The sequence below is a fragment of the Pseudoliparis swirei genome, chromosome 2 (assembly GCF_029220125.1).
Source record: "Pseudoliparis swirei isolate HS2019 ecotype Mariana Trench chromosome 2, NWPU_hadal_v1, whole genome shotgun sequence".
NCBI lineage: Eukaryota > Metazoa > Chordata > Actinopteri > Perciformes > Liparidae > Pseudoliparis > Pseudoliparis swirei.
This window is the reverse complement of record NC_079389.1, coordinates 7,739,700-7,763,363: the sequence shown is the minus strand read 5'-3', so window position 1 is coordinate 7,763,363 and position 23,664 is coordinate 7,739,700. Positions and strand designations below refer to the sequence as shown.

Genomic DNA, 23,664 nt, shown 5'->3' with positions numbered 1-23,664 from the left:
ATGAATATACTTATATGCTCAAAAAGCTGCTTTATTTAATAATGTACTTGTTTGTTTATGTATCTATTACATTTTTAACCTATAATAATTTAAATGGAAAAACTAATTTGAAGATTGCTATAACCAACACACCATAATATATTAGTATGAGTAATAATATTTGCAGAAAACCCCGAAAAGAACAGACACAACCAAACAATCAATCCAACATAACAACTAAAATTAAAAAAGACACACAAAAAAGCAGAAAAGGCATGAATACCAAACATGTTATGTCAAATTAATGATGGAGACATCATCATGATAAACACTGAACAGAAACATAGTTTATATTGTTCTCATGATCCGGAGAAAGCCAAGGCCACTATGAAAGTACTCAAATAAAATATACTCTATTAAAATAAAGTATTTTGGAACTTCACTGACCGCATCAGACGGCCACTTCTCCAAGCCCCGCCCACAATCCCGGAACAGGAAGTACCTGCGCGTTTTTCGCTGCTGACGTTGGCGCTGTACGAAGTGACGATGGCGTCAACAGACCAGTCCTTCCTGGACCTGATAGATAAAGAAACCCGGGAGAAACTGTCATTTTGGGATCGCCGGACCGACGCCATGGCTCCCCTCACCGAGAAACAAATGGACGCCGTCCTGGAGATCCGAGCCGCAGCGGAGACGCTCGCTGTCCCGTCAGAGGTGAGCCGTGACTCTCCGGGAGCGAGCTAGCGTGCTAACTGTTGTTGCTACATTACTTTATTAACGTCAGTGTCGCTAGCTAACCTGAACGTGCCTCTCGCTCTCTTAAACCGAGAATCGAATTGTAACGCCACGTATCGCGATATGTCAGCTTGCAGGCTTCACCCGCGAGCTGGCACTGCGACGTCAGGTATGTTCAGGAATAAAGAGCCCCGCTTTGTTTTCGCAGTTGCCCATTGAGGACCTGTGCAGCCTCTCGTCGCGGTCCTTGCAGTCTCCCTTCTTGGCGTCTGTGCCCGCGTCCACGGAGGACGTCCTGCTCAAGGGGTTCCAGATGCTCGATATGGGGAATGACCGGATAGAAACGGCACAACAGGTGACGGGAAACAGTGCCGCGGACGTACTCTCGTCACAATAAGGTGCATGGTTGTTTAACACTGTGCCCACTTGTGTTGCAGTTTTTTGCCTGGTTTGCCAAGTTGCAAGCAAACATGGACCAGGACGATAACTCAAAATACAGGTGCGTGCATGTTTAAGTGCTTTTACTCGACACTGTGCAGGATTGTTTTGGCTATGTGCTTGTTTAGAGAAGGGCAGGCTTGGAGTAATCTTTTTGAAAGAGTTCAAGAGAACCCCCCCTTTGTTGACAAGGTAAATCAGTGTTATTACAGTTGATATTAATATATCATGACAAGTATGCATGCTTAACATTAAAAGGCCAGTTTTTCATCACACACCCTAAAAAGCCATCGTAAACTAGCCTGTTTTCAGACCCCTGAATCGTTGCTCACATCTCAGATTTGGTCTGTGATTCAAATTAGTTGAAAATAAGGAAATAACAACAACAATAAGGAAACCTAAATTTCCCGGACTAGCAAGTCCTTAACCCCGGACACAAACGTGCACACACATGGACCACGTAACTAATCAAAGGTGAACAAAGAAGATTAATCCTCAGGCTATGTATTTTACAGTGACCGTGTTTACATGCGTTCGAATTATTGGCTTAGTCGGACTGAAATCGAATTATCCGTTTCATGTAAACACCTTAGTTCGACTATGTGCGGTCCGACTACGATCCGATTAACACCCTGGATAACTCGATCCGATCCGGTTGATAATTCGACTATCGCGGCATGTAACGGTGAATTGGATTAGGAACTGGACTTTGCGTCTTTGCGCATGCTTGAGATCCCGCCGCCCTCCTCCCTCCTCCCTCCCATGTCGTGACCCGGAAGTCGAAAGAGACGATAAGTTGTCACTGCCGGGAGCCTGGCCGGCAGAAAACAAACAAACAACGCCAATAGCGCCATTTGCATTCGCTGTACTCCTATTAACATCATGCAAGAATAGTCGAGGGATGTAGCTTCGCCTTGCTCTCTGTTCGCCATCTTTCTCGAAATGTTGATGTTGTTGTTGTTGGTTGTTGTTGGTAGTGGTGAAGAGGTCAAGCGGAAATGGCTGTATCACCACGAGTTGTAATGAAAACAGCGCCGCCTATCGTATCGGATATGACATGCTTTCGGCCAATGATTCGAATTACTCACTGCCATGTATATTGGGATAACAGCAGATCCCCCAAAAGATAGCATAGTCCGACTAGATTCGAATTATACCATCATGTAAACACACTGACTGTATGACGACATATAAATATGCTGCCATGCTGCTCTCTATGAGATAAATGTCTCAGCTGTACTTCTGGTCACTCCCCAATGAGTGGTCAGAAGTACAAGAAGAACAGTGTGTCAAGCTTTCTGATCAGTGTTAAAACATTGTCAAAACTCTGCAAACCTGGAGGTCGCTTCACTGCATCATCTTGGAAAGCACACGGATGATATTTCTGCTTTCCCCTTCAGAAAAACCAGAGATGATCTAAACTGCTACCAGGAACAATGCGACGCTATCCTGGAAGATGTCTGTACTGCTCTGGAGCACTTGGACTCCCTCCAGAAACAGTATCTGTTTGTGTCCAATAAGACTGGCACCTTACACGAGGCCTGTGAACAACTCCTAAAAGAGCAGGTGAGCTCAGTTCTATCCAGTTAATAACTCACGCCACATAAGAGTCAAATCGATGAGACTTGGTCAATAGAATATGTTTAAATTGAAATCTTACTGGATATATTTTTCTTATGGTCCAGGACTGAATATTGGCAAACATGAACATCACTCCAAAACCAATAAATTACATAATTAGCTGCCTGTTTGGTCTAAAATCTCGAGCTGCTCTGAATTAGGAAGTTGTGTCAAAATAACTGTGGTAAGACCAGAAGGAGTCACCTGAGATGAACTCTGTCCTCATCTAGTTCAGAACAGTGTGACATAAATAGGCATTGAGGAGATTGAAAAAACAAAACAAATACATGCTGCTCATGCTTGACATATTTCATATCTTATTGTTCATAATAGATTGGACCATTTGAGGAACTTGAGCTGAATTGAACTTGAAATGAAATTAAAGTGTCATGTATAATTATGTCGGGTTTGTTTTGTTTCTGTCTGTCTGCAGTCGGCGCTTGTTGACCTGGCAGAGAGCATACAGCAGAAACTGTCATATTTTAATGAGTTAGAAAACATAAACACGGTAGGTTTTTCTACATCTCGATAAATCTATGCCATGTCTTTATTGTTAATTAGATTTTAACCTGAACCTATACATCTTAAGATAATCAGTCAATCATCAATAATATGGATGTCGGCTACATTTCCTATATAATTATTTCTAAAAGGTTTCATAAAATGTACTCATTAAATTGTATTTTATCTCCTAAACCTTTCAAAGTAAAAGCTGAACGACTCTTTTTTAATGTTTTTTATGAAAATAACAATGTTTTAATTATAAATCTGAAACACTATAATTGTGTTTTTGGAATGACTTTGAACCTAACTTTTTATTTGTCTTTGCAGAAACTGAACTCACCAACCCTGTCTGTAAATAGTGACGGCTTCATACCAATGCTGTCAAAATTGGATGACTGCATTGAATATGTTTCTTCACATGTAAGTAGCTCGCACTCTCGATTAAACTTCAATTCTGTTTGTGCAAATGTCATCTTACTACCAGCGATAGAAAAATTAAACACAAGATGATTAAATGCCTTTTGTGTTGTTAATGCATATTTATACACCACTGGGAAGTTTAATTAAAACGAAGACGATGCCAGTACAATGTTGAATTGATAAAGCTGTATGATTTATGCATTGCAATAAAATATTAAATTGAGAAAGCTGTATGATTTATGCATTGTAATATGTGATCACATTTAAAGCTGTCTTAACTCTTCCTAATCTCTGTTAATTGCAGCCCAATTTCAAGGACTATCCAGTTTATTTGGCCAAGTTCAAACGGTGTCTTTCTAGAGCCAGACACTTCATGAAGATCCACATTGTGAACACAATGCAGCATCTCACGAGCCAGTTAACAAAAAGGGTAACACAACACCACATTTCCTCCTCTTATGAAGCCAACAATGGCGGAGGGAGGCAAGCATATTGAACAGTACGTGTGCCTGCTTCAAAATCAATAACTGATTTAATTGTTTTGTCTCCCCCAGGATCCAATGGGCTTGACTAATGCAGACAATGCATTTACACTGTACTATGTGAAGTATAGAGCAGCTGCACCCAAAGTCAGAGTGAGTAAACTGTTTCTACTCCCTCACGAACATTCTACACGCATCATTTAGTGTAATATGACATTTCCATCGATATTTTTCTTCCTCTTTCAGTCACTGATTGAACAGATAGAACAGCGAGCAGAGAAGATTCCTGAGTGAGTGTTAATTAATCCTCCCAATTAACATCGCAGCATTCCTGTTATATTTCTCCCGGGCACTAAATGAACTCATTCCTCCTCGTGTTAATGTGAGCAGATACCATCAGCTGCTAGATGAAGTCCATCAGTGCTACCTTGACCAGAGAGAGCTGCTCCTCAGTCCCAGCATTACATCCACCATTACTGACCTGACCAACCAGAACATCAAAGACCACTGTGCTCTGGTAAGGCACGCCTTGTTTAAAGCAGACCTGCCCTTTAGAAATAAGCTGACATTTGAGCTTCCAGAGAATGCACATTATGGTCCCTCTGGGTTACTTTCTGGAGTGTTGGTGCCGACTCAAAGCTGTGCACATGATAAATGAGATTGTGCATCCACAGCCTTGTTTAGTTCACAAGTGAATTCCGGTGCAGTGTTGTTTGTATACTCTGTCAAACCTCATCTATGAAGCAGTCACTATTGTGCTGTTTTCCTCTACTGTTTGAATATGTAGCTGACCTAAAGGTTGGCCCTTGTGGTAAAATATCTTTATTCCAATTTGATACTTCAGAAATAATTTCGTCACCCAGACAGAGTATGTATTTTGATGCCGTTGTGGCATTTTAAAAACACTTCGCTAATTGGCTTGATGGGGGACGCTACGATTAAAGGTCAGACTCTCACACAACAAACGGAATAACGGCAGCACCACCTGTCCGAGATGTTCCTTTTTAATGAAACTTGAAAGGTTATGCATCTTGTTAATGATTGCTATAATGGGTGCCTCCGTGGGAGGATGTGTTTGCTCGTGTGAAGCGGAGCCAAAGCAAAGTATTCGTCGGCAATGCGGGTGATCGTGATGTGTATTTGTACAGGTTCGCAGTGGCTGTGCCTTTATGGTTCACGTCTGCCAGGATGAACACCAGCTGTACTATGAGTTCTTCTCAAAGCCCACACCTGCACTCGAGTGAGTAGCACCCGCCTCCGTACGATCGTGATCGCTAAACACACTGAGCGTCATGGTCTCGCAGCGCACATGCAGGCAGGACGTGTTTATTGAAGGCGTTTGGCTCGATATGTTAAGTGCTTGAAATACCAATTTACACAGCATGTGCAGACAATTTGTATTACCATTTTCTAAGCCAAACTGTACTTAACAGTTTGCACAATTATTTGTAGTCATTACTTTATTGCTTATCTTGAAGGAAAGTCAAAGATAATTACGAAGAATGTATAATTTTAGACTCTTAGATGAACAAAGCAATTAAATGGTGTTTTATGCCAACTTGTTTTAATTGACGACTGTACTGCACTTTGACACTTTGTCTGTGATAAGTGCAATATAAATAATCTTAACTTACTTACTTTAATCTTTGACAGTGAGCTGCTAGAGAAGTTATGTTTGTCGCTCTATGATGTCCTCCGGCCTCTAATCATCCACATCGTGCACCTGGAAACCCTGTCTGAGCTCTGCAGTATCCTCAAGAATGAGATGCTGGAAGACCATGTTCATAACAATGGTATGTTAGAGATTTTGTCCCCTCAAATTGTCTCACTCGTCACATGGATTTTCAACGGTTGAGTTACTAAGATACAGCTGTGCTGGAGTTTGAGGAGCAAAAACCAAATTGTACTAACTCCAAATTGCTTTTTTACAAGGGTATTTAATGTTCCGGGCTATGTCTTGGATGCAGCTCGTAGAGAGTTCTGGAGGTTACTACTCCCAAGAAATAGTCGGATGCGTAACCTCCAGGGAATGTAGACGTTACACATTAAACAAGGTACAGCGTTCTAATTAGTGAGCTTTAGGCTGATGTTGTTCCTGCCTCTTTTGTTTAGCTTCTCAGTTGGGGGCCTTTGATGCCGTCGTGAAGCAGATGCTCGAGGATGTCCAGGAGAGGCTGGTCTACAGGACTCACATTTACATACAGACTGATATCACGGGCTACAACCCAGCTCCCGGGGATCTGGCCTACCCTGAGAAACTAGAGATGATGGAGGTAAGTTGAAAGGGATGTCGTAACATATTTACAAAATAAAAACTCTGCTAACTGTTATCTGTTGAGTTTCTACTTGCAGAAAGTGAAACTAATTCATAAGACCTGTTCATGTATTGACAATTCTTAGATTAGTTGTTTTGGCTTTGAATTGTCTCGGCTCATGGTTAAAATGCTTGTTATGGCCGACTTAAGACGCACATTTGTTTGAATGTTTTGAGTTGAATTCCAGCGAATTTGAGCCTTCTGAGTCCTTCTCACTAGTGAATGTCTGAACACTTGGTAAAATACAACTTTGTGTATTGGCCAACTTTTCAAAGCTCTGAAATGTGTTTCAAGTGCCTTATGGCCTCAATGTCAAATATCAATGTTGTTGTTGGTTAAAGCAAGTTAAATAACATTTTATGAAAAGCTTTTTAAAAATCCTGTTGATATTGAAGCAAAGTAACAAAAAGTGACTTTCCGATGTTTTAACACTTTCTAACTGCAGGTCCTTGAAAATCAGAATTCATTAATTGTGAGCCTTGGTCTTCAGGCTTGTGAACATCTGCGCATGTTATTAAATACCTTCTGAGCTGAATTTACTCTTTTGTTAAAGCAAGGAGGAAAAGAACAAGCTAACACATTCTATCTTCTAACTCTTGCAAATAGAGAATTGCTCAGAGCTTGAAGGAGGAGCAGATGAAGCGGATGTCCCAAGAGTCCATGTTTTCTGATGTTCAGCTTGAGGATCCTGATGGCCGAAGAAACAGTGGGGCTGGTCCGTTTTTCCAGTTGTGACGCTTTCATTTATTTTTTTATATATATACACACACACACGCACACATAACTTTTGATGTAATTGTTGCACGATAGCTCTCTTCCTCTTTTTTTTTTTTAACAATAACTACAGGCAATATAGAAGCGTCCCGCCTCCAGACATCCATCTCTCCTGCTGATCTGCACGGCATGTGGTACCCCACTGTCAGACGAACGCTGGTTTGTCTGTCCAAGCTCTACAGATGTATAGATGTGAGTGCCCCGTTTTTTATTGAGTTAACAGTCACCCATCCTCAAATATGGTAAGATGTGTGACATTTTCCTCATTGCATTTCTTATTCCTGTGTTTCTGACTGACTTGGTCTTTTTCCAGAGAACAGTCTTCCAGGGTTTATCTCAAGAAGCCTTATCTGCCTGCATCCAGTCCTTGCTGAAAGCTTCAGATATCATCCTTAAAAACAAGGTTGGCACACATGGTTAAGAGTAGAATATGGTTTTATGTTTTTACTGAATAGCTGGAAATGAGCCTTTCTTTTGAAACATAATAAGATCAGCTCCCTCTTCAATAAAATGGGCTCTGTTATTCCAATTCCTTTCTGCTACTGGATCCCTAACTAAAGCAGCAGGGATGTCATTTGAAGTTTATTTTAATGGATGCTTTATTATGCTCTACAGAGCGTTCAGCAGACCATCCTTTATTTATGGGCTTCTCTCACCTTCAAATTAGCTGTCTGTCTGTGCTAACTGGCCCGTTTCAACCTAACACTTCAAATTAAAGCAGCAACATCAATCTCAGAGGATATGTTCCCACCCCATGTTGATGATGTCTTTTTCCAAATGTTTTTTGTCGCTAGCTAAGCAAATAGTTTCAACTGCCTTTTTTTTCTCACAGTTATATCTCTTTCCAGCTATTGCTAATCAGCAGTTATCAATTAGGCATATTCCGTCTCTAAGCTCATGCCTTTTATGTTATCTGTCGCTTGGATAGTCAGCAGATGCCCTTTTGTGTTGGCAGCCTGCAGTGTGGATTTAACAGTGTGCTATCACTTTCTACAGACGCAAATAGATGGGCAACTTTTCCTGATCAAGCACCTGCTGATAGTGCGTGAACAGATTGCCCCATTTCACACCGATTTTGCCATCAAGGAAATCTCACTGGATCTGAAGAAAATGCGAGGTGAGATAATTAAAGGTGGAGGGAACATTGGTGTTCAGCTCCATAAAGCCAGTCATTACATTCTCATGCTCATTAAGCAACTTCTGCCTATCACATGCACCGGTGGCAACAATTAATGTGGAAATTACAGTGTAATCTAACACCATAATGTACGTTAACCGATGGCTCACAGGGCAGATTTGCTTCCTCCTATCAGCCTTATCGCTGTCAAGGTCATATTTAATTTGTATCACTAGAGGGCACTGTAATTCTACACCAGCCCAGATTTAATCTCTGCTTTGTGTGAAGATGCCGCCTTCAAAATCCTGAACCCTAAGGCTGTTCCCAAATTCTTCCGTCTTAACAGTCACAACGCCATCCTTGAATTCCTGTTGGAGGTAGTGTTTTTATTTTTTTGGCCTATTTTATGAAAGCTACCATACACTTTATGTACTTTGATTAAGCACCCTGTCTCAGACTAACGGCACTCGATAGGACTAAAGCCTTCATCTCTGCGTCCCCCAGGGAACACCAGAGATAAAGGAGCACTACATTGACTCTAAGAAGGATGTGGACCGCCACCTGAAGTTCAGCTGTGAGCAGTTCATTCAGCAACAGACTCAGATCTTTGTTGGGAACCTTGAGGAGTTTCTCACCAAGGTGACTGAAGGCAGAATGGGCCTCAGGCATTGATGGCTTCCTGACCTCCATTTTTTTTTTTTCAGCCTTTACCTTTTTAATAAGTTAAGAAATAATAACTGTTTTGGTATGCTAATGACAACTGATGATAAAATGGCTGATTTTCATCTCTCTTATCTAATTCTAGTGTGTAGGTGTGTGTGTGTAGGGGTGTGTTTCTGCATTTTGACATTTCATTGTTCTGAAATCTTTCAATGCAGCAATTGTGCTGCAGTAATTGTTTGCCGGTCTTTTATTTCAACTCACCTCACTCAGTTATGTATTCAAAAATTAAATACGACTCTGTCGGGTTCAAGACTGCGTTGAATTGAACAAATTGGCATCAAAGTCACTCTTTTTCCCCTGCGTCGCTAATAGTAACACCAGCACCAATTAAGTCTTTTCAGATTGTAATGTGTTGTTTTGGTTGTCTGCACTCAGGTTGCAGCTCTTAAAACTACGGCTATCCAAGGGGGTCCCACGTATAGTCTGTCTCAGCAACCTTGGGCACAGCCAGGTAAGATTTGTCCCGGCGCCTCTGGCATCAGGTGGTAATTCATCAACGCGTATAGCGAATGCTAGAGGGCATCTCAATGTTTTGTTTCTCTGCTTGTAATTTTTTCTCTTTTTAGCAAAGATCAACGATATAGTGATGACGACCTACCGTGTGATGAAGAGCAAGCTGCCGAGCACTTTGCAGAGCATGTCCTTGTACCTGGCCAATAGAGACACGGAGTTCATCCTTTTCAAGCCTGTCCGGGTGAGTGGTAGCAACGCTGGATTGCAGCTTGTTCAGTTTCTTTGCAAGTCCTTATTAAAGCTCAAATAATTCCCTCATACTGTATTTACAAAGCAGCATTCCCATGTGTTTGCACTCAAAGGTCGAATCAGTGATTTTCTCAAATGTAAATTTGAGGTTATTCAAATATATCACTGAGAAGTGCAATTGTCTTTCTCTTCCCTCATAGGCATTGAAAGTGTAGGTCTTTTGTGCAGCGCTGTATGCAGACATGATGTAAACAAACCTCTCTTCCATAACTCGTATTTATCATTAGCGAGGCTCGGTCACCGTAGTTCAAGACCTGTCGATCAATTTGGAAAGCCAACAGTCTTGGGCGTACCCATTTGTGTTCCTTTAGCTCTAAATGATTTGTTATTGAGCGCTAATAGAGAAATCTTTGTGCCGCCTGTGTACTGTTCATCAAAGGGCCAGGTGAAGCCGAATGAGAGGGAAACGACATTCTGCAGTTGACATGGAAACGAGATAGTGGGGGGGCCATAGGCCACATCAAAATGTCGTATTAATTTCTCTGCAGCACTCGGTAATCGTATGGCATTCCCCACAGAATAACATCCAGCAGGTATTCCAAAGACTGCATGCCTCGTTTCAGGAGGAATACAGCGGAGAGGACCTTCAAATCATTGCGTGTCCGTCGATGGAGCAGGTACAGTACTGTGGGACTGTCACAGCCCAAGGGCACCTGACATATAGTTGTGATGATAACATCCCCAACTGCTGAGAGCTTCTTAAGTGGAGAGCCGTTGGATAACGTATGCCAGCTCAGCCACGGCGAGCGCTCATCATGTTTTACGGCTCTCTTTCAGATTAACCTACTGCTGTCTGTGAATAAGTAATGTCCACGTTTGGTGTGGCAATGCTGGTGAAACACCCAGTGGATAGCAATGGGATACTGCGACCGTGACCAGGAGCCGTGAGGCTGAGCATGCAAGATGGCCAGAGACGCTCCACCTGAGCTGCAAGCCTGACCGGGAGTGCTGAAGGGACGGCGGGGAAAAAAAGAAATCCTGCGCAAGACCAAAGATTCTCCCAGGCTCGAGTCGTGTGTTGGTCCATAACAATGATGACTTTGTTAGACTGATGGTGGGTTTGTTGTGGTGGATTTCTGATCACAGTGTCAGACTCTGCGGGGATGGGGGAAGTATTAATAGTGCGAGGACGAGGGCCCTTTGGGTTTGCACATAGAGGCACTGAAGGGTCTTTTATCAGCCCGGTAGCTATTGGCCTGTATGAAAGATTTCATTCAGAAGCGTAACAGATTCCCTGTATTGTTCGGAAGGAAAAGCAAAAAAATCCTGCAAAAGAGTTTAATTCCTCCGCTTAAAAATGTCCCAACATTTGGTCCCTTCAGTCGCACTGTGGTGGCCTGCTGTGCTGCAGGACTCTCAGGTCCCCCAATCCTCCGCTTTACTGGTCCTATGTGTTCTTAAAGATTCTTCTTGTGAATTTTTTTCTTATTCTGTTGCAAATTTGTACAAAATACGATGACATGATTTCTACTTTATCCTTTTATATATCGGTTGATTGCAACTAATATGCTTTTACTCCATTAACCGTGGCAGTTTTGCACTGTGTGTTCATGGCTGTTTCCTCATGATTTTCTCTGAGTAAAAATAACTAATCAAACAACCAGGACACTGACAATGTGACATGTGCTTTTTTTTCTCGCCCCATGTAAAATGATGTGTACAGGTGTACTATTTATAAACACACTGATGATTAAAAACTAAAGGTTAAAGGATCTTATTTGATTTTATTGCGAGAAAGCACTTTGTCATCGAATTGAAATTCTCTCAACAATAAAGTAAGAGTCACATAAACGAGGATCTGCCATTCAAGGACATCCTCGGTTTTAGGGGGTCTTCTTGGCAGACTTGCCGTTTCATTGGCAGCTGCCATCTTTCCATGGGTTTGACCTTCTGTGGACTGACAGTCTTTTGATAGGTGATGAGGGACTGGATGTTCTGGAGCAGGACGTTGATCTTGGCACTCTTCTGCCGCAGATACCTCTGAAGCAAGTCAGGCCCCGGCAGCGGCCGCCCTAATGCCTTCATTCGACTGCGACAGCAAGGGCTGATAAGACCAGATGAATTAATGATTTGGCCTTAAATTGGGTCTCCTTATGTCATCTTTTGTATTTCTCTTTGAATCAGTGTTGAACCTAAAGGCCCCAGTATATTACTTATAAATGTTGCCCCTACATTAAGCTGTACATTGCATTTACCAGAGGTGGAAATAATGCTGATGTGCTCTTGGGATTGGATGTTGAGGTGAGGGCTCAGTGTCGGGAGGCTGGGGCATGAACGTGATGCTGCGTTTCCAGCCAGCCCCGCTGTTTCTTCAGATCTCCTGTGTCACTGCAGTCAGTTCCTCCCCATGGAGTCCGATTCAGCCTAATAAAGAGAAAGCCGCCTGTGAACAATAAGCCCTTCGGGGGTTTAATTCTTTCTCAGACAGATTGATCTTCAAGGCCACCACCTGTGTAGCAGTGAGAAGAATGGCACGCCTTTTTGACGGATAGCTCTTAAATATGATTAGGCCAAATTAATTAAACGGTAAGTATTAATGATATGTCTGATTCACCACACTTGTCCAGTTCTAGCTGGAATAATCACAATCAATGTGGTGTTCTCCTCTGTTGAACCAGATATGAATTAATGTAGGCTTCCATACTCGGCTGTAGTCATGATCGGCCGTGCTACACTGATTTCAACATATGCAAGTGCCTTCGCTCCCGAATGTTTTCCATTGAAAGAGAAAGTGTTCTCAGAATCCATGATTTCTACGAAAGTTCAAGCATCTGATAATCAATTGTGTCAGGTGGCAGATTCTTGTTGTCTGTGTCTTGAAATGTAGTTAAATGTGTAACAGCATGCCTGAACAAGAGGGAAAGATAGGTCAAATGAATCTGCATGAGCAGTCTGTCTGTGATAGATGGTGTGTGTGTAATCTGCTCTAGGGGTCTGATGATCTGGGCTGCTTTTAAATTCGAAACCTTTCAGCCTGCGGTGTATCATGTAAAATGTAGCATCAGAAATCCAATGGTATAGACATCATTTGAAAAGCATTTAATGGTGAAAGCCAATAATGGAAACAGAGCAATCCTCACCTTTGATCTTTCTGCATCGCTGAGTCCCTGTCAGTCACGGTTTCCTTACAATAACCGCTGTACCCTCCAGCAGAATCTCTGATAACCTCCGAGTCTTCTCACAGCAGAAAAACTCACAAAGACGGAGAGAGGAAAAAAGACGTGTAAATGTCAAAATGCTGCAAAATCCTGCAAAATGCTAAAATCATATTTATTATTATTACTCTATTCTTATAGATGCACAACATAGCCGAATTGTAAGATCTAACAATACTAATTTCTTAACGTAAAGTCATTTCAATTGATTCTTGGAAAAGTAAACTTCACAAATTCAGTCCAAAAATAAATATTCAATCTTCTCAATGAGTCAAATTCTGATCTAATGAAATAAGCAGGTTTCCCAGATTGGATTAGTGAAATTCAGACAACAAAATACAAGATAATAACTGGGCCACCCTGGCTTGTTTTACCTCTTGTATTGTCGGCCACTTAGATGTTTGAAATGTAACAGTTCCACGTAGCTGAGGCCGATGTGAATGTCATAAACCATAATATTTAGACGAATGTCAACTTTGATGTTCGGAAATTCAGGTGATCATTTGCACCACGGGTACATCCAGTACTCTGAAACACAAATGTCAACCTTATGAAGGCACGAAGAAGAAACTCGGGACCACACATGCCTGCACCTCATTGCCCGGCAGCCGTCCAGTAGTTTTTGAGTCATTTCTATCTGGGTTTAGTGGTTAACCGACCAGCGTAGCTACATATGCTATAAGGGTATTTGAAATGACTAACCACCTTATCTCAGATGGATTTTGTTCTTGAATAGTTAAATGCTCTCATGCTATTGAATTTAAATTTCCAGGTCAATAATTCAGAAGTGGATACAAGTCACAGGTGGTCGGTGGATTATGAGATTTAAATGACCGTGGCTATTATTTACTTCCATAATCATCTCAAGTCCCAGCTGCACACATTCACACTGAATGCACCTTCATTCAGCCCAGTCACACTCTTCTTCAGTCCGCTGGGGTTTTCTGTTAACATGACATATCAACAGTAGTGTTAGCTGCTCGCTCTCTCTCTCTCTCACTCTCTCTCTCTCCCTCTCTCTCTCTTTCACCTTTTTAGGGTCAACACTGTCGTCGGTCACTGGTCACTTGTGGTTTCTTCAGCTGCTGGATGCAAACGTTCCACACAGTCTGATGACTCATCCACTTGAGATGGATCTGAAATGGTTGTTTGAGTCGATACTTATTTCGTTAAATAAGAAAATCCCATTTAATTTCTCAAAAAGACACTGTCACAAATACGCAGTATCCGAATATTCCAGTTAATGACGTATTAAAAAATGCATTTTACAGTCTGGCATGGTTTGAAACCAGCTGCAGTGACAGGTATGTTTTGAAACGAGACAAAGGGTAATATTCCTCCATACCTTGACCAGATGAAAAACAAAATCAGTTTCCCCTTGGGAGTTTTGGTAGTTTCCTTGCAGAGTGAATCCAACACTTAATTATCTGGGGATATCTCCAACTCAGACTTCATGTTTTTGGAACGCTCTAAGGAGAAAAAACAAAGACGCTTCATCATTTATTAACTTCTTTGAGGTCTTTAACTTGTGCTTCATGAATAAATCAAACCATGTCTCTGGATACCATGTCATGTCATCTACATATTGTCCAAAATCAGAGGCAAGAAAAAGGAACACTTCAGTATTTCTTTTGCAATAATAGTAAAATGATCTCTAAAACACACAACAAGGTCTCACATATACTAATTCACAATGTGTCTACGCTCTCTCTACAAAGTGCTTTTAAAATATTAGTTTAACGACATAAAGATACTCAGTCTAGTTCAGAGAAGCTTCTCCTACTCTTGAGTGTGCTCGCAACACTTTTATCTAAGACATTCCCATGTACTAACAAAGATAATTAATGAGCATAAATGTGAAGAAACTATACTTGACATGTCCCCCGTCAGTCTGTGCATCAACGCTGGTGACAATTCTCCTGTCAAATGAAAGCACCTGCACAATATAATACAACCCAATACAGCTATACCCTTCAATAAGTACTGCCGATTGTATTGAAGCATAATTCACTTTTTATTGTATCAGACAATGATTCAACTTTATGTCACAAGAAGGCCTACAATGGATCCATATTGACATCTTCTCTTCTCATCAACCTTTTAAAAGATTGAAGAAGACAGATAAACAGGATTTGTGTTTTGTGTCGTTGCTTCATCGTTTAGTTTCTACTGTTTGTGACGCTGTCGCCAAAGTCAATTTGTGGCATTTTATTTCCCAAACTCTGTTTGTTTACAAGTCTTGAATTTGTTGTGGAATCCATCTCTGTTGATTTGCCCTGCCCGACGAGTCACGTGTTTACATCTTCATCTTTTACTTTTTTGCGGAACAGAGGGTTAGCAGAGAAACCACAAAATTAATGAATTTAAATATGTTTTAATGAGATACAGAATGTCTTGCTCTGAGTGTACCAGAGCAAACACAGCACAATAAGCCACTGTGTCTCTGGCAAAAACGGTCTAAAATACGCCTCTTCATTTATTCAATTTATTTTCTTGCATAGCTCTCTGCACTGCCATTGTTCAAGATAAGCCTTTTATTGATGCTCAGAGGGGAAATCCAGGTGTTGCAGCAACACAAGGACATCCATAAGTTCAATAGTGAAAATTAAAAAATAAATAATTAGAAATATTTAAAATGAAAATATGACTGACCATTTGAGAGAAAAGGAGGGACAGAGAACATTATACATATCTCTACGGTGTTATCCCCATCTGCAATTGCTGTAGAAATCTTAAGTGTGAGTGTTAATCAGCCGTACACCCACATCAAATTGCCGTATGAGCTCAATAATTTAGAAGTCTTGGAATAACGCAAATGAACAGCCCTCCAGTGGGCCATATATAGTAACTAGATAACGGATATACATCATTACAGTGGCCTGCTATTAATAAACTAGTAAAATAAGGTTACCATGAGCTATAAGTACATTTAAAATGCATTGAAAAACCAAGAGCAGAACACTTTATTTTAACCGACATGTATTTATTCTCAATGTACACACACTGTTGGTGCTTTTTGACACTGATTGAAAAGCTTTGTGAAGTAGTATTCTGTTTTCATGAGGGCAGCCATTCATGTTTTATTTATCACAAGAATCCTTGAGTAGTAACTCGTAGTTTCTTACAGCCCATACTTATTCTTGAATGATGAGTAAATAACGGTATTAAACCCATAAACCTTTGCAGGGAAAAACAATATAAATTGATTAAAAAATGATGACATTTATTCAAACTTACTCCTGCAATATGATAAGAAGTTGCAATAGATGGAAATAATACCACCCGTGAAAATATGGTAAGCTTTACACAACAAAGCATTGTTCTCTAATGCATTTGCAAATACATTATTAAATACAGAATTTAATCAAAACACTAAGTTTTAACTTGTTCCTACATTTTATTCATATGACCCAACAAAAGGCTTTTGCTAGCACAAGCCTAAGTAATGCAATACCAGGGTCACATTAAGTTTGGTATTGGAGACATGTCTGACTGAAGGGTTATTTATGTTACAACACATTAACATAACATGCATGTGGGCAGATGATCAGTTATTTATACGACTGTTTATTGTTTGTCAGTAGCTGGATTTCATATAAATGCCAAGAAACCGCGAGTTAGGTTTAATGGGGGAAATGCTGTGTCAACTGGGAAAATGAGCTTGTTGATGATTTTGGAAGATGTGACATTAGTTATTGATGGAGAGAGGGATCAGGGGATAAACATTAAAATATGTGTGATTTTGGTTAAGTGTCTGGTGCTGCTTGTCGTTTTTGTGCTAAAATATGTGTTCAGCTTGAATCTTTCTAAAAGCAAGGACAACAACTGGCTGCAATAACAGTGTTATTACATGTTATTTAGCAGACACTTTTATCCAAAGCGACTTACAATAAGTGCATGAGTACAAACTAAGAACAAAAAGAATCAAGAAATTAACATTTCTTCAAGAAAGTCAATTTACAAAAGTATCATAAGTAAGTGCCAATCAAGTGCCACTGAAGTGCTAATCGGTTTTTATTCCAGATATAGTCAGAAAAGATGTGTTTTTAGTTTCAGTTGGAAGATGTGGAGACGTTCCTTGACTGATGTCAGTGGGGAGCTCGTTCCACCGTTAAGAAGCAAACAGTCTTGATTTCGTCGAGTGATTAAGTCGAAGTGATGGAGTCACAAGTTGATTGGCTGTTGCCGAGTGGAGTGAATGTGCTGGGGTGTGAGGCTCGACCAAATCCTGGATGTTGACGGGGCCCGAACCAATCACAGCACGGTACGCAAGAACCAATGTATTGAAGCGGATGCGGTAACCATTTAGCATTGAATCCATCTCAGCATATCTAGGTCATGATATCTGGATGAAATAATTTGTTATGGGTGATCTTTTAGATGCAATGTTACAACTTGGGCTTCTCCCCTGAGAGTTTTTATTTTCTCCAAACCAATTTGACCAAATCTCCCATAGATCTTTTTTCTATAAAGCTCAAGATTTACAGTCTGAATTTAACCGTGAATGATTTGAAGCACCACCAGATACTCAATAGTTTTAAAAATAATATAAGGCTATAAAACGTACGACAGCCAAAAATGAGATCAGCTTTTGACAATTCTTTACTCCTTTCTTAATTTACATGGCCTTTATCTTTTCGGATGACTTCTCCTTTTCCATTTGTCTGGGCAATGAAACAGTAATGTGGTTTAACGTTACTCAGGCTTGAAGAGTGGATATGCAGGTCTGCATCTGGCCAAGCAGAGAGTGAATCTCTAAGCTCTATATTTGGATATATCTCTTCAGAACGTCTTGCCCCGGCTTGTCATGGTTCTCTGGATAAATGAGCTAAATTAAAAGAAGAAGTACCGAGAGCTCCCCCTGTCAAAACATAAATACATCTCTACACTTATTGCAGTCAATAATGACTGCTGTTTATTGCTGCATAGCGTTTGGCATGGAGGCTCATATGGTGTAAGACAAAGAAAAACACAGTGCATTTATCAATACCATTGATCAACACCTACCGTAAGTGAGTGAATGCACGCGCTCATGTGTGGGCCCAGGGCAAAGGTAAGAGGCTGGAGGGGAAGGTTACGCACGTGCGGGTCATATCGATATAACCAATCCCAGCGGCTGCACAAAGTTCCTGTCTGCCTGAAGCGGAGACCTCCAACAGGGGTCAGATTCAACCTTCAGACACACCACAGAGAAAAGCAACATAACTGTAGCATCTCCGGTCAAAAAGTAATTTAAGAACACTTAAAGATTTGAGATAGTTTGCGTCTAAGATACGATTCAGTTTAGAATTGGCGTAGACACTTATATTTGATACATAATTAACTGATTGAATTAAAGGACTAGTTTGACATTTTGGGAAATATGCATAGGCCTATTCACTTTCTGATGGAGAGTTGGATGAGAACATCGACACCACCGTTAGGAGGCACGCACATCTAAAGTGTGCTGAGCCAAATGTGGGCAGATAATTTAATAAACAAATAATTAGCATGCACTATTAGCTAGCTCCAAAGTTGTAATAAACTAGTGGACAATGGAGCCCTGCAATGTGAGAGCAATTTGTTTTTTAACACTGAGATCAGCCTTCATTCTGTCTGTTAGACTATGCAGCCAGCAGCCAGTTAGCTAACATAAAAACTGAAAACAAGGGAAACTCGCTCTAAAGCGGCTATTAAGCTCATCGGTAACACAATATACCTTGTTTGATAAATCCACACAATAAAAAATCGAAGAATTGGCAATTTGAGACCATTAACTTCGAGGATTCTCTTCTGAACATGACAACTGCTGCAAGAAATAGTCTGATCCACAAACCTTTGCAACGTGGCATTTCTACACTTAGTTTATTGTATAGACCACAAAAACAATATATAACTATTGAAGTCGGCAACTTTTGCTACGTTCAGACACATGTTGTACCCTTGTGTCTAGTCTGTATGCTAAGCTAGGCTAAACAGCTGAGCTTCTATGCAGGAAAGAGAGTTTTAAACTCTTCTCATCATCCTCCATGCCTCAAAGCAATTACGCACATTTCCCAAAATGTGGAGCCATTTAGTTAATGCCTTATTTCAGAAAGAACTTTGTTTAAATGATCATAATAGCAGTTATTATGGAGTACTAATGACCACATCGTTCCACTGGGATGATAGCATGTGGCGTGGCCTTTATTTGTGAAAATGCCTTTGATGCTGGGAGCAACGTCCTTGTCCTCCAAGATGATGAAAGTGAAGTTAGAAGCTTCTGCATAGGATATTTTAATGGCTGCTTTCCCAGAAGGATGACATTGTCTATGAAGGCTCATTAACTCTGTGCACATCTTTTATCAAAAGGAACAAATGTGTACCCTCTCTTTAAATACTGAGACCAAGTCCTTGATCTTCCACTTTGTCCACTTCTTAAAAGGATGTGAAACGTTCACCAACTGTAAACAAGTCAGTGATATTTTTTATACCATCATTAATAGTGGTAATCTCTTTTGACAGGCTGTAGATCATTTTATGTCAGAGCTCATTATGACCTTAGCAATAAAAGGATAATACATATTTTATCAGTGACAAACATGAAATACCGCAGATTGTATTTCTTCATTTAACAAGGACCCCAGGTTGCATACTTACTCTTGAGTTACAAAAGTCACAACCTCCATTTAAATTATGTTCTGCAGAAGTAGGCGCAATGTACAATACAATGCCAAAGCCTGAAGGGCATAACAATCAAATTCAGACACCAGCTAATTGCATGCTACTGCAACACAAAGAGATGCCGCTCTTTAATGGCGTACCATCTAGTACAATCTATATAAACATACAGTGCAATTGTATGTCCTTGCCAGTCTTCCACTCAATCTTACCAATTTATAAAATGAGTGCAGAGGGGATCCAGGCATGAATGTTCTCACCTCACCTTTGCCTGCGCTTTAGAAGCTTCCATTTCCTCCTCACTCATGACGAGGCCTGTAGGATCACATCAATCTTCCTATCTGACTTTTCTGTGCCAATTCTTTCTTTCTCTCTCTCTCTCATTATAAGCTCCATCATTTGTTGAGATTTCTCACAACAAAAGAGCTGAATAAAAGAACATTTACAAAAATACACATTTCTTTTCATTTCACTGCTCCTCCCCTATGATCCCTTTCCCACCACAAATGGAATTAATGTTGTCAATGTTAGCTGAACAGTCATTATTTCTCATGATTTTATTTTTTCAATTTCTTTTTTGGAGGTAAACAAGCTACATTAACCCCCTCAAAGTCAGTTTCATTTCCCAACCGTTTATCTTGGATGAAGGAGCTGCAAGCAATAGTCAAAGTGACCTCATCCTGAGCACATCCTGTTTCAATTCAACCTCTGGAACCTACAGGGCAGCCAAAAGAAAATAGACACAATCACCCCTCCACCTCTGGTATTATAGCCTCCAGTCCCTATAAAACAGTGGGACAATGAAAACGGCTTTTACTGTCATTCCCAAGCACTTTGGGCAACATTAGACAGGACTTAGTCGACACCTTTTCAATATGAGGCGTTTGTTTTGGCTCTGGCTTGTATGCAGTAAGATGAGGTGGACACACACAAGGTAATAATGCCCCACATTTGGCATCATTTCATCTTCTGGTTCTGGATGTGAATACAGAAAACCAAGATGTGCACAGAACATTGGTATATGCTACATATATCCTGTATGCATAAAGGGATCCTTGCAAATTGGTTTTAGAGGGCTTCAAAATCTGTACATTGCTCATATTGTAATTCCTTTGTCGGTGGTGACCGAGGTAATCTGATTTGAAAAGAAAGGGTGGAAGTAACACATTTACTATTGTTACTCAAACAAAGTTGTTTTTCCGTGGAGGCCAATGTTTAAACATCTGTAAAAATATTGTCATTATGGATTATAGTATGGCAGTTTGGTACTTCAACATATTCTAATAATGTTCAGATTTTACGCAGCACGCATCCGTCACACTAAGTGACCCATATCAAATATACCCAGGATGTTGCTTCACTAGCATTCTGTGTCTAGCTTACATGCTAAATGTTGAATGTTTGTGGCAGTGACTTCTGCCTCCAGTGTGGTGTTTGTCAACCGCATAGCCTCTTTCAGCTCAACACATTCTAAATCTTTAGAATGGATTTTAAGTAATTTAGCTCGTTCATTATAATACATTATACATATGTTACATTATTCTGTAATATTACATCATTTATTTATTGATTATATTTTCTTAAATAATTGGAATGGTAACCCAAGACTAAACTTATGAGAGAAATGTCGTAGCCATATCAATATTTGCCTCTGAAATGTATCGTAGTATAAAGTAACATACTATTGAATTAGGACTCACATAAAGTACAATAATCTAAACAAGTACAATAGTTCAACAGTAGGCTACAGTAAATTACTTTTTTCCACCACGTTTGTGTTAACAAAATTACCATCACTTGACATATGGATAAGACACACTTCATGAGCAGGTTTCCTCCTTTGCTATCGTGGCTATTCTCACCACCTCTGCCTACATCAACTGGGGCTCTTCAATTTCCTTTTGAACTGCACAAGAGAGAAATAATTGGGAACTTGACATATGTCTCAGTCATGAGATGCAAGAGGGTGCACGAACAAGGTGACCCATTTGCACCCAAACTGATGACATGGCTTACCTTGACAGCTGAAAGAGATTCTCTGCTCCACCCACTCCCAATCTGTCTGGCTCTGAGCGCTAACCAAAGTAATGAATCTACCATCCAGTGCAAGTACCTCCATGAACTTTGGTGAGACGGGTCTACCCAAAAGAACAGAGACAATAGCAATGCTTTACTCGAAATACTCAACACTCATCTTTCAGCTACAGTAATAGAGTTGTGTGCTAAACAAGCTGCAGAGACACAGCTGGCATCTCATGAAGTGGTTCTGAGAGTCTCTTCTTTAAGAATTCAGCAGACATGGAGCAACAGTAGCAACAATTTGAGTCATATGAAGCGATATGTCGAGCCACCTGAGGAATGTAAGTCCAATACAAACTCTCCTTTCTGCTCTGTTTGGTTCTTTGTCAACTCTTAAGGACATATCTTCTTGTATTATCAGCTTACTTTCTTTTCCAGCTACAGTAGTCTGTCATTAACTTAAAGTCTGGTGTTTGTTGCAAGCTAGGTAGAGCTACAGTGGTTTTGTAGAAACCAGCTGCCTGCTGAGCTAATAAAATGGGGAACATTTATTTTCGTTCCACTTATGCCTCTCAAGATTCTGTGACATTCACGTTTTTGACCACCTTTATCCATCAGAGGGTGACTCAACCTTCTATATTCAAGAGCAACTGGATTCACTTCAACAATGCCCCTGCAGTAATGGTGGTTTTAGGGAGCACTACACATGAATCACATCGCACTGGCAGAGTATTCTTTTGTCCTTTTTTCTCTCCTGCAGATTTAAAAGCTTTTTTTTACCAGTTTGATTAGCCGGACCGGCAACATATAACCATCAAAGAACACCGTGGACCAATGATGAAGCATCACAGATTGATTTCTAAACAATGTTACTGCAGTTCAAAACAAAATACTATAGAAGATTAAGGTGTAACACTGCAGGCCAATGATATTTTCACTGAAGAAGACACTGAGATTGTATTATTGTTATGTTCAACGAATGTTCAGTCATGCAATTATAAATTCCAATCTGGGTTCCCTCCAATGGCCTATAGGGGCATAACAGGTGTCCTAATGTAGAGTAAATAGACAGCCTGGCTGTTCACAGTTGTCATACTTTTTAACATCCTAGTCCACAATCTCACCTTACTTAATCATTGTTCTTTTCAGCACAAAGTTTTCCAAGGTCATTTGCCGCCAGCGGCGTGCAGATCTGAATGTTCAAAAGAGAGCTGGAGTAGTTGTCGGTTATGATGTTAACAAGGATACCTTTCCGGTCGTCACATGTCTCCTGCTCCTCCAGGCTCCTCAGGTTGTCATAAGGCTGTCAAGGGGAGAAGTCACCTTCTCTAGGACTCTCAGGAGATGCAGCAGCAGTATCTCGGTGGAAGGATGGAGGCTGACTCGTGTTTTAAAAAACGTGATATGTCATCTGAAGCTAAATCTCGAGGGGACACTCTGAATTTAGCGCAGCTCCATTTGTATCATTTTTGTTATTGTTCAAGTGCATTTGACTGGAAGTAGTTTTGCATCAAACTCATGTACATCCAAAACGTCATCTAGCAAAATACCTTTTTCATGTTCCCATTACATCCAGTAATGATGACTTCTAAGATTATTGATAGAGACTGTGTGGCCTCAAGCTAAATAAAATCATCTCTTTACTAAAATAGACATTTTTGATTTTGCTACATTTTCTATTTAGAATTAGATTTGGATGTGTTATGTTAAACTAGCTGCAGCTAACTTGTTATTGATAAGAGTGTGAACAACTGTAACATAATATACCTACGAAAGCCTATAAAATGATCTCACTCTGTGATTACACCCTATGCATGACAGTCATCCTTTCATTGAGGATGATGCTACAAAGTATATTATTACAGTCACCACTGACAGATTGATGACTAATGCTGACAACAATACCGTAGTCTATAAAACCCTGGTTTCCCTCTGCTGGGTGTTAACATCTCCAACAAAGTAGAATACCAGTCTTTGTGTTG

The 23,664-nt window shown here is 40.4% G+C and overlaps 1 protein-coding gene and 1 long non-coding RNA gene across 2 annotated transcripts; one reads left to right on the top strand and one right to left on the bottom strand.

The window, feature by feature from the left end:
• Positions 1-482: 482 nt before the first annotated feature.
• cog3 (component of oligomeric golgi complex 3) lies at positions 483-11,582 on the top strand. The gene is made up of 23 exons (XM_056434903.1): positions 483-693; positions 923-1,069; positions 1,152-1,213; positions 2,553-2,718; positions 3,206-3,280; positions 3,604-3,696; positions 4,001-4,126; positions 4,251-4,331; positions 4,425-4,468; positions 4,569-4,695; positions 5,327-5,418; positions 5,832-5,971; positions 6,291-6,451; positions 7,100-7,208; positions 7,341-7,459; positions 7,581-7,670; positions 8,264-8,384; positions 8,673-8,761; positions 8,889-9,023; positions 9,483-9,558; positions 9,674-9,801; positions 10,388-10,486; positions 10,647-11,582. The coding sequence occupies exons 1-23, from the start codon at positions 526-528 to the stop codon at positions 10,674-10,676; spliced, it is 2,478 nt and encodes an 825-aa protein (XP_056290878.1). The 5' UTR covers positions 483-525; the 3' UTR covers positions 10,677-11,582.
• A 66-nt stretch (positions 11,583-11,648) lies between these two features.
• On the bottom strand, positions 11,649-14,466 carry LOC130206785 (uncharacterized). Its single transcript, XR_008834184.1, has 5 exons — positions 14,370-14,466; positions 14,055-14,160; positions 13,399-13,552; positions 12,950-13,061; positions 11,649-12,233 (listed from the first exon to the last, which is right to left on the bottom strand). It is a non-coding gene; the product is annotated as an uncharacterized LOC130206785 (long non-coding RNA).
• Positions 14,467-23,664: the final 9,198 nt, after the last annotated feature.